Source organism: Netta rufina (assembly GCF_964035555.1).
Source record: "Netta rufina genome assembly, chromosome: Z".
Classification (NCBI taxonomy): Eukaryota; Metazoa; Chordata; class Aves; order Anseriformes; family Anatidae; genus Netta; species Netta rufina.
The window spans coordinates 7,343,966-7,361,290 of NC_140126.1; the positions used below are offsets into that span (position 1 = coordinate 7,343,966).

Sequence of the window (17,325 nt, forward strand, 5' to 3'; positions counted from 1 at the left end):
TGTCATGCATTTTTAGCAAAACTGCACTTAGAAGAATAGAGTGAGATTGTTCCAGACATTCTCTTATTATAACAAATAAGGACCAGACCCAAAGTAAGAGTCCTAAAGTCAAGTTATAGCTAAGTGATACAGTACAGTCTAAATACCCACCCTTGTCAACAGGATGGCAACTGACAAGTTGTACTCCTGATGCCCTGCAGGTACTAAAAATATCAGGGACAGGCACAGTGTTATTTATCTCAGTCAAAATACTTTAAACCAAACCCAGTAAAGGTCTTGAAGATCCATTAAAACTGCCACATAATACAAAAATGTCTCTAGCATTTGGCTTCCTTCATCCTCAGTAACTAGGTGAGATTTTATGACATTCATCACACTCATTTGCTCAGAGGTTCTCCAAGGCTCTTAGCACCTCTCTGTAAAGCATTAAGACACTCCTGTGTGGCATTAGAAACAAGGACAGCTTCTAGCCAGTTTTGAATGTTTTGTCTTAGAAAGTGTGAAGAGATGTAGCGCTCCCATCATACCGACGTCCTGGGTTTTCTGATTAGTAATTGAACAGGGCCCTCTGGCACAGATTTAATAATGTTCCAGGCATCGTAATGCATGAGGCCAAGTAATGATTTTCCACTAACAGCAAGAATTTCATCTCCAGATTCTATGTTTCCAGCTTGCTCTGCAGCACCACCTAGGAGCAAGAAGAGGAAAAAGTGAGTGAGAAGAAAAAGAAAAAATTGCTTTCCATTGTGATGAATAGCAAATAAACCATTCTTCTAGCAGTGGTAATTTCAATACAAGCCATTTGTGTTCAGCTCAGCTCTGGAAATCTAACCCCATGCTGCCTCTCAGAGAAAATGTTATTTTAACCAAGAGAAACCCTTTTTCTCAGAATAAAACTCTGTTTATGAAGGAAGCAGCACAGATGTGTGAAAGATGCTTTCTGTTTACTCTATAGCTCTAAGAAAATGTGATCAACAAAGGAAATATACAGGTGGTATGCAGCATGGATGCATTTTCTCTAATGGAATTTTAACATGTTAAGAAGCAGATAATGCAGCAGATTATAAAATCTAGGTAACACGGACAGACAAATCAAACTTTGGACAAAGACACCAGACACAGGAATAACCCCTACAGTGAGGCACACCCTTCACTGCTGATAAAAGTAAGTCTTCTGTAATGATAATTTAACTTGCAAAATCAGCCATCGTGGGGAGAGGAGGTGAAAAAAGACTGTATCTAAGGATATAAATTAATGATCTCAAAAATTAAGCATGCCATTCACTCTAAGAATCATTTTGAAACAGGAGAAAAACACATGCAGAGAAATTGATAAGCAATTCAGGAAACACCTTTTTTTTTTTTTTTTCCTTAAAGAAGGAATATATCTCTGGAAAGTAATCCCATAAAAATGCTGATCACCCACAGCTTCATTGAGAGTCTCAGCTTCTTTTAGAAAGTGCTACATTTTTCACTTAACTGAATACCAGACTAAGCCAGATAAAAATCAGCATAGTTTTGGCTTTGGCTTCCTTTCTATACACAATTTCTCTAAGTTTAGCCACCTGCTGACAAACAAAGCATTCAAAAGTAGCTAATACTGATTTCAAAGAAAATTAAAAAAGACAGAAAAAATAAAATTAATAAATGGGTATAATGCAGGAGGGTGTTTTGAAACCACACCGATTATCTCCTTTGTGTTTCTCTCAGAAAAGAGAATCAGATAAGACTTGAATTTCTCAAACCCGCTACATACTGTATTGCTGCTATAACTTAATGCCTACAATAGCAGACAAGCCTAGAAAGGAAACGCATCATATTTAGTAAATCAGACTGCTGAACAAACATTTACTAGCAGATGCAATCCCTACCCGTTCCCAGGAGTGCTTTTTTCTAATGATCACTTTGGTTAGTAAGTGGTAATAAATGGAAGACACAAAAAACCACCCTCATTTCAAAAAACTAAATTCAAGAATTAAAATGTCTACATGATACACACAAGGAAAACTGGGATAATATCTACTGTATTTGTAGTACCTTTAAATATTCTTTTTACAAGCAAGGGCTTGTCTCCAGCAATGGAAGCTTTTCCACCATCAAGACTGAATCCCAAGCCAGCAGAGGTTTTCAGTAATTCGACACAGATGACATCATTCATGTCCAGGTTTGGATCTGTGACAGAATACACACAGCATCTTGTTATGCAGCTAACAGTAAATTGCAAGTTGGGTTTGGCTGGGTTTGTTTTTGCTGCAGTGACAAAGAAAATCAGAGTTCAGTTTATATACAAACTAGAATGTGTTGTCACCCAGTTTCTCAAAAGTGAATGCGTATTATCGCAGCTGTGAAGGGCTGATGGTTCAAAATGTATTTATGCACAGAGACATTTTCATTTTGCATATTCAACAAAAACCTGTCATTGAATTTTTGTGGGCAAAATTAAAATTGAACTTAGTAAAGCCTCTAAACGTCAACAAAAGAATTGAAAAAAAATTATTAAAAATAGTGTGGAGAATGTTTCGTTTTCTTTTATTTGTTTCTACTTCATTATCCAATGGATTACATCTTTTAAAATAACAGTAATAAGTGAGACATTACATTAAACAAATGTGTTCCATCCTCTTCAGGGAGAGTCTGTAACCGCTCATTAGTGTGAATAATTGTTTCTGGTCTCATATGTCTGGAAATAATTATAATTACCAATATTCTTATGCTGACTCCTAATTATCAGATGTTTTTAAAATGCAATAATAATGTAGTTGACATAAATTACAATTTTGCTTAGGAGCAAATAAGTCTATAGTTTTGGGAAACAGGACCCTCTTTGCCTCATGTGAATGTAAAAATTCTGCAATCTGCAATATCACAAATTAGTGTTATCATTACCTCAAATGTCATCTAAAATATATGAAAATGTGCTTTGCTTCACAGGATGGAAACGCGTCCTTAATAACCCAACGCTATTATTTGTGAGACAATGTTGCCACCTAGTGTCTGCAGCCAACAATCTACATTGCCAATGTGCAGGATGTATCATTGATTAGGGTAGAAAGGGATTCTGAATTACTTATATTACATCCATGGGAGCAATTACTGAAAGGCTGATCCATTTACAGAGTGCCTTCCTCTTTCTTTTATCTGTATTATAAAACTGTCCTATAAAATCCTGTGAAACCATAAGATAATAAAAACAGCAATGGAAGGGGAAAAAAAAAAAAAAAAAAAAAAAAAAAAAAGAAAGAAAGAAAACTATAAAGACCATGGCCAATGGGTTCAAAATACAGGAGCAGCAGCTTTTTTTTCCTGTTTTCAGGGTGCTCTGAGCTGAGTGCCCAGTACTACCCAGAAAGGCAGGGGAAGCTGCTTCACCAGGTCTCTGAAAATCAGCTGTGACCACTGCCTGCTCCATCCCAGGGACACGGCATTGCTTCAGGATGGAAACAACCATCACAGGTCAATCCTGTGCTCCTCATGCAGCATGTATATACATATACATGTATATGTTCAGACAGGTACTAAAGGGTTTTGTGCCTTAATTCTACAAAAATTTGGGGTGCTACAAATGGATCTCTCAAGCGCATTAAAATGTTGCCCTGTTCTCAAATAGGAGCTTGTATTTTCACTGATAGCCACTTAACCCATTTATTCCTAGTTTTCTATGGGATGGCTGCCTTGAATTTGACTTAGCTCATTTTACTGTAATACCAAAGTCATTTGTTCATCTGTTTTTAGTAGAAATAGTATGAAATCTTCTATTACAAAGAGCAAGGACAGTCTCTATGGATAACAAACTACAGGTTTTAGTTTTGAGATTTTTTTTTTTTTGGTTGTTTGTTTTCTTGCACAAACTATTATTTTAAAGGAATTTATCATGGATTGGAAAAATATATGGCATCACTAACTTTAATAGAAATTGGATTAGGCCCTAGATGTCCTTCTAACTTTCTGCCTAGTTATAATATTTAAAACAAAAATACAACAGCAATGAAAAAGAAAATTGCATTTGGGCTCCAAAGAGAACAAATAAAAATTAAAGGTAATTTAATTTGCTCCCTTCAACCACATAAGGCACAGATGCTTTTAATCTAAAACACATGGACATTTTCCCTTTCAGTCTGCTCTGCAAGGGAATCCTTCCAAGTGTTCTTGGACAAAGATCATACCTGTTCCTATTTCCATGGAAACATTCTTTCCAGACCCCACACATTTTCTGCCAGTAGCTGATATCTCAAGTCTGGAGGAATTGTTTGCTTTGTCTTTTTCCTTCTGGATAACAATGACCGCATATTTGTGTAGTCTCGCCTGATGGAGAGCATTCAGGACATCCCCATGGACTGAGCTCGCAAGAGACTTGCCGTTGATGGACAGAACAAGATCTCCTCGATGAATAGTCCCTTCCTGAGATGCCACTCCTTTGGAAAACACTCTGTGGACCTACAAGAAGGATTTGAACTTAGGGACGTATCAACCTCATGAGTACCCATAACACTCTACATGCCAAGGTGAACATCGAGTCCCTACTATCAAAGTTTGCAATCACTGCTCACTGTCTGGATATCAGGCACACAGCAGTTGGTTCAACAAACAGCCTCAAATACTAAGGCCTAGGTGACTGGATAAAAACTGCAGTTAGTTACGAGGAAAAAGCAGAGGAAAAGATGCTTAGAACTGACCATGCAATAACAGCCAAAGACAACCAAAACCAGCTAGGGAATGTAGTATCACAAACCACTTATATGTTTTTTTTCTGAATTCCTCAAAGGTTTTAGAATCACAGAATGTGTGGGGTTGGGAGGGACCTTAAAGACCATCTAGCTCCAACCCCCTGCCATGGGCAGGGACATACCACCCACCTGACCAGGTTGCTCAAAGCCCCATCCAGCCTGGCCTTGAGCACTGCCAGGGATGGGGCAGCCACAGCTTCTCTGGGCAGCCTGTGCCAGGGCCTCACCACCCTCTGAGTGAAGAATTTCCTCCTAACATCTAACCTAAATCTCCTCTATTTTAGTTTAAAGCCATTACTTCTTGTCCTATGACTTCACTCCACGACAGAGTCCCTCTCCAGCTTTCCTGCAGGCCCCCTTTAGGTACTGGAAGGCTGCTATAAGGTCTCCCCACAGCCTTCTCTTCTCCAGGCTCCCTCAGCCTCTCTCCACAGCAGAGGTACTCCAGCCCTCTGAGCATCCATGTGGCCTCGTCTGAACTCACTTCATGTCCTTCTTGTTCTGGGAGCCCCAGAGCTGGGTGCAGGACTCCAGGTGGGGTCTCACAAGAGTAGAGCAGAGTGGGACAACTCCCTCCCTCATCCTGCTGCCAACGCTGCTTTTGGTGCAGCCCAGGACATGGCTGGATTTCTGGGCTGCAAGCACACACTGACAGCTTGTGTTGAGCTTCTCATCAAACCAACGTCCCCAGGTCCTTCTCCTCAGAGCTGTTTCTAATCCATTCTGCACCCAGCCTGTGTTTGTGCTTGTCTTCAATTAAAAAACATCAAATGATATACACTTTACCTTGATATGCATGCTACAGCAAACTCAATAACATCGTGCTGTGAATCTGACTCCCCAGACTCCCACTGACTGGAATCCTGTGCAGTTTTCAAATAGCCTTTTAAGTGGTGCACAGCATCTGTGCACATAAATGCTCTGACTTGCTGCAGCTATACAATGTTTAATTGCTCATCTCTATTTGTCTGATCAAATACCATATGTGAATAGATGCAAAAGGGTGATTTAGTGGCTGAAAATTCATCTTTCCTAGAGTAAACAAATTGCTCTATTCAGAGTGGATTAAACTTTAAATAAACTCCTGTGAGTGCAGCTGAGATTTGTTTGGCTGCCATTTACAGAATGGGACTGACTAAATGGGTCAAGGCCTGATATTTAAAGACTTGCCCACCAGGCACTGTAATTTTAGCAGTTGGAATACCACTTCCCATGCACACAGTTCGAGGTCCACTGGACCAAAGGTTCAAAGCAGCACATCTGTGGACACCATTCTGCATGACATTTTCTCTAGGAACTTCTCCTGTATACCCAGACCAACAGCAGGGAGTCAGAAGCCTTTTGGCTCCTATTCCCTCTCATTGCCGGGCTGGGCTGAGAGGCACCTGCCACAATCCTCCAAGTCTAAGAAAAAATTTCCAGCCAGTCTAAGCAGGCATTCAGAGCTGGAATGACAGCTTCAATAACAAATGACAGACGTAGCTATCCAAACACAAGAGGTAAGTGGAATATACAGGTGACATTCAAAACAACTTCTGCCTTCCCTCATGTGCCCAAACTCCTCAGCTACTTCGAATCTCTCTAGGCATTTCTATTCCTGCACCCAAGTGAAGGCAGAACAGCACCCAATGCCAAACCTAAATCCAGCTGCAATCCCAGGAGGTTAAGGACATTACAAGGTTCCCCAAGAGACCCACCCAGAAATCATGCTTTATTCATGCTGAACCAAGAGCGGTAGCTCTTGATGTTCTTTTGTTCTCACGCGTAGTAACATTCAGGAGAAAGGCTTCATCAGCTACTCAATCTGAGAGAGCTCAAGACTGTATTTTTAGGTAGCATCCAAGTCTTTAGGTGAGGAGCTCTCCTGGGTGGGATGCTCTTGAGCTTATCCCTTGCTCACAACTGCCGAATCTGTCATCACAGAAGAAAAAGTTTGGACCAGAGACAGGGAATTCAACCTTGGTAGCAAGAGAGTCTAGTCTTTAGACTGTGACTGTGTTCTAACTCAATGACCACTTAATGTAAAATACATTTATTTATACTGGTCTTGTCTAAGAACAAATACCAGAACATTCCTGCACGGGTTGCTGCAGTCTCTGAAGACTGAGGACATATCCTTCTTCTAATCTCAGCACTTAATGGATCTCTCTCTTTCAGGGCAGAATTTAAAAGCATATCCTGTGCAAAGAAATTGTCCCAGAGGACACCAGTCATCTGGGATTTTTCTGTCTCATTGATCTCTTTTTGAGCAGTGTTTCACCTGCTTTTTATCACTTTTTACACACCAACGTTGCTTAACGCCATTTAGTATTCTTGGTTCAGAGTGCTGTATAAGATGTTAAAAAAAAATAAATCCACAAACAAAAATCTCATTTACTGACATCCAACAGTTTTTAATAATCACAGAACAAATCTGTGAAGCTAAATCCAGAATGCCTGCTGAGGTCTAAAACAGTCACTCTCAAGATCTGCAAAAACCTTCAAAAGTTTTGCTGCATGGAATTCACTTTCAAGGGCTTGAAATTAATATTTCCCCTGAAAGGCTGTATGTACTGCAACTGCATGAAGATTTTTATTTATATGCATAAGATTTTGACCTAGCTATTCCCATCCAATAACAGACTAGTTACACTTTTAAAGACTGAAAACATAATTGGCATCCATCTCCAATAATAAAAATTACACTACCCAGACACCCTCTGATTTCAGTAGCAGATGGCATGCAGCCGCCTCCAAGAGACACTGTTTTTATGACTAGGAATGACTTGCGGTGAGTCTTGATAAACGAGCACTTGATCTAATCACCAGCATGCTTTAAAGTGAGCTTTGAGAAAAGATGACTTGCAGTCATCACTTACTGTGACCGATTTCTGTTCCAGATCTATTCCTCCAGCAACACTAAATCCCAGGCCAGCTCCTTCTTCTTTGCGCAAGACTACAAAGTATGCATCTTCTTTGCTCTAGCAGAAAAACAGGGGTGGAACAGAAGAGGAATGAGGAGAAAAACAAAAACAAAGATCAAGTTCCTGCACAAATCACAAATTCCCAGTACTCTTGACTATGGCAAGTGAAAAAAGCAACTAAAGGAATTAAAACTGGGATGTTATATGAATTTCTTTTCCTGCTTCAGAGAGCAGCAGCCATACAGAACTCAGGTGACTGCAAAGATTTCTTTAGTCAGTCAAAGGCTAGAAAGAAAAGTCAAAATAAGGACAGTGGAAGAGTATAATACTTTGGGCAGCCTAACTTACATGGGCTGAAGTCAACTTTGCTTTGCTGGACATTTTGCAGTCAAAACTGAATAGTTCCAATGCACATTTCTGGACCAAGCACTGTACTTTCCAGGAAATTACTAACATTTGTTATCCAATTTCTCCTTTGAAAGGAGTTGAAAGGCAGTTATAATGGAGGGCAGTGGCATCAACCTTTTCTCAGAGCGTTGCCAATGTTGCAAGGGGCAATGATTACTAATTGCAGCTTGTGGAGGTTAGACGGGACGGCAAGAAATACTGTTTCACTTGTGAAATGGAAGCGATGAGTCCATTAGTGATCCAAACAGGACTAAGCTGTGATGTTGTGGAAATGGAAGCATACAGCACAGGAAAGGGATTGTCCCTGGTCTGCACCAGGGCCAAGCTTGGCTCCAAATCAGAATGAAGGTGTGAAGCTGATTTCTCTGAAGCAATGAGCTGCTGCCAAAATACAGGCTGTGCAATGAGAGAGAAGCAGTCCCATCCAGCAGTGTGGTGCTGTCTTCTGAACAGTTATCAGGACAAAGCCAGACACTGTTACAGATGCTGCAATGTAAGGGGGATTATAAGCAAGCATCTGTTGGAGCAAGGGGATAGTGACTGCCTGTGGGGTGGAGCACCAGAAGCAAGGAGTGGAAAGCAGGTCTCTGATCTTTTTCCTGGGCTCCTATCCAACATCAGTCATTTCCAGAATCTGCCAACACTAAAATTAATGGCATATCATTAGAAACAAACCTCTTAATCTATTTAGCATTAAATGACATATTCAGCCCACTAAACTCAACATTTTAACTCAGCATTTGCCTTTTAATTTCATTGCAGGAGGCACAGGGAACTACAGTTTATTATTGTGTTTCGGTGAAGCAACACTCAAATTCCTGGCTTTACCGTGCGTGTTTTTGACACATAATGGTCCTACAAAATTTTATGCATTAGAGGCATCCCTGTAAAGCACAGAGCCACTGTCAGAAACTGATGTCACCACTCATCCATCAGGACTTGGGGTGAGAGAAGCAGTCTGGGATGAGGACATTAGTCCACAGTCCTCTGTAGCAGTCAAGACCTTCCTTACTCAAGTGATAACAGCTTCACATTAGGCTAGAAATAATAGTTAAGTATCTAGGCTAGCCCCCTTTAAAAAAGTGCGCTACAGTTAACAAACACTCACATCTTTGGCCACTAAGTACTAAATCAACCATTTTTGCTTAAGAAGCCACATTCTTAAACAGTCAACAGGGGGGACAGTCAACAACAGTCTGAACCCAGGCTTCCTGTTCCTAAGAAGATGACTTTCCTTCCTTCCCAGCTCTTAAATTTGGTCCTCAGCAGGCACAGGTAATATTGGGAACAAACATATTCCTATTCCTTTACTCAGACACACAGAGGATGCGCAAAAGCCTCCAGTGATCACAGCTATCTGCTGGGCTTTGAGAAAAGCCAGCACAATAACTGCAAATCACATCTATGAGGCAAGTTAACACAAATTATTCCTTGCAATGCACAGACAACTTATTATCTCAGAACTCATAAGGAACTTGCCTAGGATTTGAGAATAAACAAGCAATGCAAAAGGAAAGAGCTCAAATCTTTAGCTTTCCATTTAGCGTGTTCATCAGATTCAAAGATCATCAGTCACAGAGATCTAATCAATAAAATGTCTTTATATATATATATATACTATTTTATTTTTTTTACAACACTTATTAAACACTAGCAGTAAATTCAGCCCAGTTCAGAGCAAAAGATGAAAAATTCTTCCTGAGGAAGCTCTCAGTCCAAATCGGGCAGTCCATCTCATTTTTCATCAATTGCATAACTATAAAGAATTGTCCTATTGTACATTTAAATCCAGTATTTAACTAGCATAAAATTTTCCAGCGTATGTGCCATATTGGGCTTAAACATGGATAAGAAACTATGCAGACAAGGAGTTCAGTCCAAAAAGCATTCAGTTTTATAAATATTTGAGTTCTCAGATTTTGAAAAGTGGCATAAATAAATAATCTCTCCAAGACCCCATGCAAAACACTTTAAAGAACACTTAATTACTTTAGGCCAGAAGTACAATCCAATCTTAAATTCTTTTGTAAACCTATCAAACCCTCTTGGCTCACCAAGCTCTTGAGACTTGCAAGCTTTAGTTATGCTATCCATGGAAGGAGGTTAAGCTGGGTATTTTGGGGAGGTCCCATTCCCTTTCAGTCTGATCTATATATGAAATACAACCTTTGTGAATAAGACTCAGGAATACTCTAAATGTAACTTGGCCAGCAGTTATGCAGACCAGATGGCAGTTTTCCCTCCAGTGCTGTCATTATTTTATCAACTTCAGTTCTAATTTAAAAAGGATGTGGAAGTATCCCAAAAACACAAACACTGCAAACAGAGAAAAGAACATCCTGGCAATCATTTCACTTTGGAGGTCTTCTATATACAACCAGATAATGAAGCAGATTACCTTGGTGCAATTAGTTCCTGCAGAAATGCACTAAAAGCACACAGGGGTCTCTTACAAATCCTCCAGATGCCATGTTCTGGCATTGCAAGCCACCAGTTCAACAAGAGTTAAACAAGGTAAGTTCAATTTCTGTGACCTTTTGCTAAAGCAAAAGGTGTGTACTACTAGAATGAGCAGAGCTTCCCTGTGTGGTGTGTGAAGTGGGTCTGACCATGATGGTTGGTGGACAGTTAAATTGTGTAGTGCAATTATAGGCAATTCAAGGAGGTTCTCAGCTGTAACAATGACTGAAATGGAGAAATACTTCTCCATTTAAAATCAGTTTATTTATTGTGGCTCTTAACTGCTTTCACACTGGACAAACAAGACCCTTTTTTATACAAAACCAACCAACCAACCAAACAAACAAACAAAAAAAAACACTGAAATACATTATGGGTTTATAGCAGGCATTCAAAAAACTGCAGAAATAAAACTACCATCAAACAGTAACCTACAACAGGACTGATGGAGGAACTCTGAAACAGTCTGGAAGAGATTTTTACCTGTCGTTAAGAACTCCCCTAAAACTACTGCCAATAATTTAGTTTTATCTTCTGGTTATTACCTTTACTTGTGCCTTTACATCCTGAAGCATAGTGGCAACATCACATTTTGGTACTACAGCTGACAAAGCCGCTTGCAATTTTTGCTGGTCCAGATTTGAGACGAGCAGCTGATCCAAGCTAAAATGAATAGAAAAATAAAGATAGTGCTGTATTTTTAGACGGTGTAGAGATATGTTTCAGGTGTACAGTATAATTTGTGTTAGGGTAAGCAATAAAAGGACAGAACAAGCAGAAATCTGGGAAATGGATAAGAAATGGCATATGCTGAGATAATGGCAAAGGGAAAAGGAGATAGTTTAGAGTAACTCTGAAAATCACTCTGTTCCCCATCTCCCTTCCCAATGATTTTAGTAATAGTTATTAACACAATAAGGAGACGGCTACTTTTGACGACTGCATCTGGCAGGACAACAAGCTTGTTTGTCACCACAGGCTGTGCTGGCAGCCAGCGCTACACAGCCTCCCCTCCAGGGCAGGCAGGAGGCAGCGACTGCTGTGCCCTAACACAGCCAAAACACAACCAAAAGAACCCAGCTGGAAGGGTCACATAAAACAAGCTTGACTCTGCCAGGATAAAGCACTTCATCCCATACAGAAGTGTGGCTGTCACCAAACAGCAGTGCAGCAGCTCCGAAATGCAACGGAGCATGAAGAGTGAGGGGATTGAGTCCTGGGCCAAAGCTGAGTGAAACACACACTGCTTCAGGAGAGCCTTGCAGGGCTGAAATGAAACACTGCAGAAAGATGGCTGATGGAAACAGCAATAGCAAAGCAGACACCAACCTGAGGGACCAGCTGTTTTCTGAGTGCTCCCCACCCAGAGAGCCAGCACAGGGCACATCATCATCTGAGGCAGACCCTGGTGTTCCCGAGCTGCTGTCCCGAGGGCTGCTGGCACCCATCCCAGCCATGTCACTACGGCTGGGCAAGCCGAGGGCTCTCCGGGGTGTGATTTCCAGCTCTGTCTTGAAGCACGCGGGCTGTGGTGGCCCCGAGAAGCCCTCGCCACACAGCTTGTCCAGGTCAGGCATGCTGAGGGCCCTCAGCTCCCGCAGCCTGGAACGGGACAATGGCGGCCGCCCCAGGCCTCGACTGCGCCGCACCTGCGAGGCTGTGGTTGGAAAGGCTGCTGAGTCCACCCTGGCACTGCCTTCCTCACTCCTTTGGGACTTTCCTTCCCCTACGCCACCCTCTGCAGCACAAGTAGGCTCTGTGCTCACAGGAGACTTGGCCATAGTATCAGCTGGACTTGGACTGCTGCCATAGGAGCTCAAGCTGCGCCGTAAAGCCCGTGGCGTGTCTGTGGGGCTGGTTGCAGTGGCCATCCCACCACACGACCTCCTGCCAAGGGGAGACCTCACGGATGAGTGTATATCAATGGCCTTCACAACAGGCCGGTCAAAATTTGCCAGGTTTTCGAAGGATTTGATCCTTTGTTTGACAGAGAAGGATGAGGTAGGTTCATGTGGCCAGTTTAGCTCATAGTAGTAGTAATTTCTCCTAAAACTCCTCAGCTTATCGGTGGCAGAGTAGGTACTGTCAGTGGCAGAGGGGGATGTGTCATGCATCCTCTGAGTGCTTTTGGAGGTGTATGCCTGCTCCTTCCCACTTTGGCCATTTGGCAGGTTTAGATGAACCATCTTTAATGTACTCGTCACTGCCTGGGGATATTTCTCCTCTGTGGCATGGCCCTGGGAACCCTGCACAGGATGAATCTCTGCAGCATGGCAGTCCTCCCTCAAGTGACCTGATAACTGGGCTGGCATCGAGTAAGTCCTTGTCACAGGTTTTGACAAGCCATAGAGATTTCGATCTCTGGCAACATCCACTTTTGAGAAATACTGTGCGGTCCCCATCTCCTCAGTTAGCTGACGCACCTCTGCATTCACCTCTTCATTTTTCTCTAGCAATGGCAGCTGCAAAAAGGGTGCTGGTGAGGAAGAGGCAGAAGAGGAGGAGGAAGAGGAGGCGGAGGAGGAAAGCTTCACCTCGATGAAAGTGCGCTGAATCTCCTGCCCCTCTGGCTGCTCTGCAGGGTACCTCAGTGAAGAGGAGCCTCCAGCAGATGCCCCTATGTTTTGCAGATCTAATTGCCTAACATCATCTGCGCTATAGATGCTCTTGATTGTGTTCAGGCCTACTCCAGGGTTCTCAGTTTTCCCTTTCACGTATTCGACTTTTGTTGTCTCCTGAGGGGATACAACTGCTTTGGACTGACCATCTCCAGCTCTGAAATCGTCCACTTTAACACTCTTACCCTGACACACTGCAGACTGCATGGAAACTTGTTTTTCTTTTGGCTTTCCCCATGCCTGCTGCAGGTGTGTTAGCTCCCCACAGCCACCACATTTCATTTCACTGCTTGCTGTTGGGCTGCTGGTGCCATTTTGGAGAGGCAGAAGTGAATCCTCAGAAATGACCAGAGATGGTTTATTTTCTAGCTCTGATTTCAGAGTCCTTGAGGCTGCTGAAATGCTCTTGCCAGCATCTGGGTTTGTAGGTGAGTTACGGGACAAGGGTGCTTTCTTCCCCAGGAGTTTGGGGGACAACTGTGGAGAAACCAAAGCCCTTTTCTGATCAGCCCCACTGATTTTGGTAGAATTAATGCCAGAAGAATCTGAATTTGTCTTTGCTTTGCTTTTGATAGTGAACCCTTTTAGCTTTGGTCCTCCTTTGGCCTTCTGGCTATTTAAAAGGGTTTCCATTATACTTTTTTGTGCTATTCCCTTAGACTCCTGACAGGATTTTTTCTGTGACAATGGGCTGTGCGGTATTGCAGCTCCTTTGCAGTGATTTGTGCCTGAGCTTTGGACTTTGCCATTTGAAGTTCTTCCGCAAGTCACAGAGCTATTTTTTTCATTTTTCCCTGGCAAGTCATGAGTTCCATTAGCCTTTGGATCTTTAGATCTAGTGGGAAAGGGAGACCTGAGTGATATTGCTCTTGGTGATGATGTGTTCAGGTGATTGCTGTCTGTTTTAGACAAGTTGGACAAACAGTTGGTTTCTTTCTTTGCTAAGCAATAGGTAACAGTGTGATTACAGTCATCAACCACTGTTTCACTTTCAGATTTGGATCTCTGTTCTTCATGACATCCTTCTTTCTCAGGCAAGTTGTTCTCCAAGCCATTGACATTTCTAGCAGAGGAAAAGCTTATATTTTTGCAGTGCAGAGACCCTTCCTCTTCAACAGATTCACAGCATTTTATATTTTCATTATTGTTCCCCAAACATGTCTGTTCTTCTGTACTTAAGGCACCATTGTTATGGAATGAGTAAACTTTAGGGGCATCAACTGAATTCCTTAAGATGTCTTTTTCTGGCAGGAAGACAGAGGATGAAGAACACAGGGAAGCAGAAGAGACTTCTGAACACTGTGAAGGACATGAAGTGGGACCACTGCAATCTTCCAAGCCCAGTTTGTTGATGCTTGTCTCCAGTGACCCACACATTGCACAGCCTTCATTTTGCAAAACTTTGCCACCATGAGGGTGCTGTGGGGACAGAGAGGATGAGCTTGTCACAGCCTTGAGATGCTCCTCTTGAGCAGGCTTTTGTGGCTCATCATTCACACAACAAATTTCAATTTGCTCCTCGTCCGACTCTAATACAGGACAGACTGCAGGGACATTAGCAGCAGTGCAAGGCCCGAGCAACACATCACCAGTACTCTCAAATATTTCTGTGACAGACTCTGTGTCTGAGTGAGAATCTTCTGCAGCCCCATACATAGACTTTGGAAACGGGTCGCTTCTCTTACCATCCAGACAGTTTGCTGTAGGCAACTCATCCTCACTTAAACTGCTAAAATTCCTAGAGTAGTTATTTAAAGAGTTTTTATTCACAGTAAAAAGTTTGCCTGTGTTAATAGAGTCCAACACAGACAGCCCCAAAACCCCTTGTGGTGCATTAGCTGCACAATTCATAGTTTTTTCCAGCTGCTCCTCCTTTGCTGGACTTGGCTCAGAACTGGGACAGCCTTCGTCGGTCCCGCAGCAGCACATTGTGGTGTACTCCTCTCGGAGGGGGCTTTCTGCTCGCGATGGGGTGCGCCTGGTCTCGGGAGCACCCATTTGGCTGAGCAAATCATCGATATCGGTGACAGGGATGGCCGTGCTGTCCTCAGCACGGCTGCTCCTCATGGTACCTTTCTGCACATCTTTGCTTGTGGCATCAGGTGGCAGTGTTGCTCTCTCCACCGCACAGCCACCGCCAGCGTTTTGCAGTCCTGCTCCTTCTCGCTTCCCAGCACTCGGTTCTTCCTCAACCGAGAGGATGCTGTTGACATCAGCTTGATTTTGACTGTCTACTGCTGGAGACAGGATGAGGTTTGTAAATCTGCTGACAGCTGCATCACAATTAAAAAAAAAAAAAAGTTAAAAAAGAAATGCAAAATCCTGTCAGATATAGGAAGTGATGCAAAATCACCAGGTTTTACTATAAAAATAGACACCCACGTATTCAGACTAGATGTCTTCCTTTTGCACTGCACTCCTCCTCTTCTGTAATGATATTTACAACCCCAATTAATCATAACCCTGTCTGTGTATTTGAGTAGCACACGAGAGTGAGGAATCCACCCATCCAGGGTGAGTAGTCATGATCTGTTTAATTCTCATCTTTGAGATTTAAATAGTCAAACAGCCAACTACCAAAGTGTCTGTGTGCAGTAAGTCAGGCTGAGCAGTACTGTTTCTCATTACTTGTTTGATCAAAGATGTCTCCAATAGATTGCACAGAGTACACAAGGTCCTGGCATAGCAAACTCTGTGACAAGCTGTGCATAAACACCTTGACTCTGATCCTCTCAACACTCCTGCAGGTGCTTGATGTGACGTGCATGGGTGATGTTGTACACATATCAAGCACATGGGCTTTACTGGATTCCTGGTACAGACATTTCCTCACTTAGATGTTTAACCCACTCCTGTACAATGCACTGAGCTCCCCGTCAGTGCTACTCTACAGTACATACTGGCTAACCCATTGCTCCAGTTCCTTAATTTTCACCAGTCCACCCCAAACATTTGTTGGCACCTTCCTATACTTCTGGGACACACATTCCCATTCAAGCTGTCTTCCTAAGGCTAATTACTACTTGATGAGGCCCAGAAAGTGCATGGAGAAGGAGGGGTGTATTCACAGAGTCAGCATATTTTGCTGTTCATTCAAACATGTCGGCACATCTCTCTAACCCTTGAACAAACCCACAGAATTGTTCACACTGCTTATCTTAGGTACCTATGTTAAGAAGTCCAAAATCTTGGAATCTACAGAGAGGAAAACACCTCAAAAGAGCATTTTGAAGCAGACAGGTTATGATTTGAAGTACTGCCCTGCTTCCCTGTGCTGGACCACCCACTGAAGAGACCCTCTTCTCTTCCATAGGGGTAGGGCGAAGGGAAGGGGAAAGTAGAAGAGTTTCCTGACAAAGAAGTGCCGATGTCCCCCTACCCCTCTGCTAGTAGTCTGCAAAAGCCAGAGCAATAAGGAAATATGAACAGTACTCTTTGCCAAGCCAGGAATTCCTTAAAGAACAACTAGGTTTGAAGCATCTGGAAACAATTTAGGCTCACAGGTATTAATAGGTACATGAAGGAGATCATAAGCTAGAATGAAGCAAAATATTATGTTCTTCCTGAATTTGAAAAGTATGCTTTTCTTTTTCAAACACTCATTTCCACACCACGTAATTTGTACAGTCTGTGGGGAAGCATATATTGCTGTAGCAGCATAAATCAACCCTGGGCAGAAACTAAGGAGGTATCAAATGTTTCAATTCAAACTAGAATACTTTCTGTAAGAAGCATGCAAATAAACATTTTGATAAGATTCTAGTTATCCCTGCTTTTCTGCATATTAGGAGAATTCTGACACATGAAAACAAACAAAAAAAAAAAGGTCTTATTATCTTACTGTCCATTCACAAAAATATTGCTTAAAGTCAATCTCTTTAAAGAGATGCATGTAATTATAAAGGGTCAATGTATTTACTGAAGAGGCAGAGTAGTAAAATAGGTTGCCAGAACAGGGCTGCTGCTGGGTTAGCTTCAGCTCCACATGAAATGACTCAGATCAATGCAAATGCTGGCAGGAGGACCATACAATAAATGGGAGCTTTGAACACTTGACACTGAAGTAGGTTTGCTCCCCCTCATCATGGTGCTTGGGAGGACCCCTGAAGCCTGGTTTGGTGATGAAGAGCTTTGCCTGCTTCACCAACACAGACACAAGGTATTCCCTGTCTTTTAATCTGAATTGATGTGGAAACTGGGGCAGCAGCAGAT

At 42.3% G+C, this 17,325-nt stretch overlaps 1 protein-coding gene across 1 annotated transcript in view; it reads right to left on the minus strand.

Annotated features, from left to right (window-relative positions):
• Positions 1–521: 521 nt before the first annotated feature.
• Positions 522–17,325, minus strand: part of PDZD2 (PDZ domain containing 2) — a gene marked incomplete at both ends in the record, with an annotated part of 133,474 nt that continues 116,670 nt past the window's right edge. Inside the window, 6 exons of the mRNA XM_084305802.1 lie at positions 522–688; positions 2,038–2,172; positions 4,164–4,434; positions 7,583–7,684; positions 11,041–11,158; positions 11,825–15,386. Coding sequence (XP_084161928.1) covers positions 522–688; positions 2,038–2,172; positions 4,164–4,434; positions 7,583–7,684; positions 11,041–11,158; positions 11,825–15,386 — 4,355 coding nt within the window. The remainder of the gene's footprint in view (positions 689–2,037; positions 2,173–4,163; positions 4,435–7,582; positions 7,685–11,040; positions 11,159–11,824; positions 15,387–17,325) is intronic.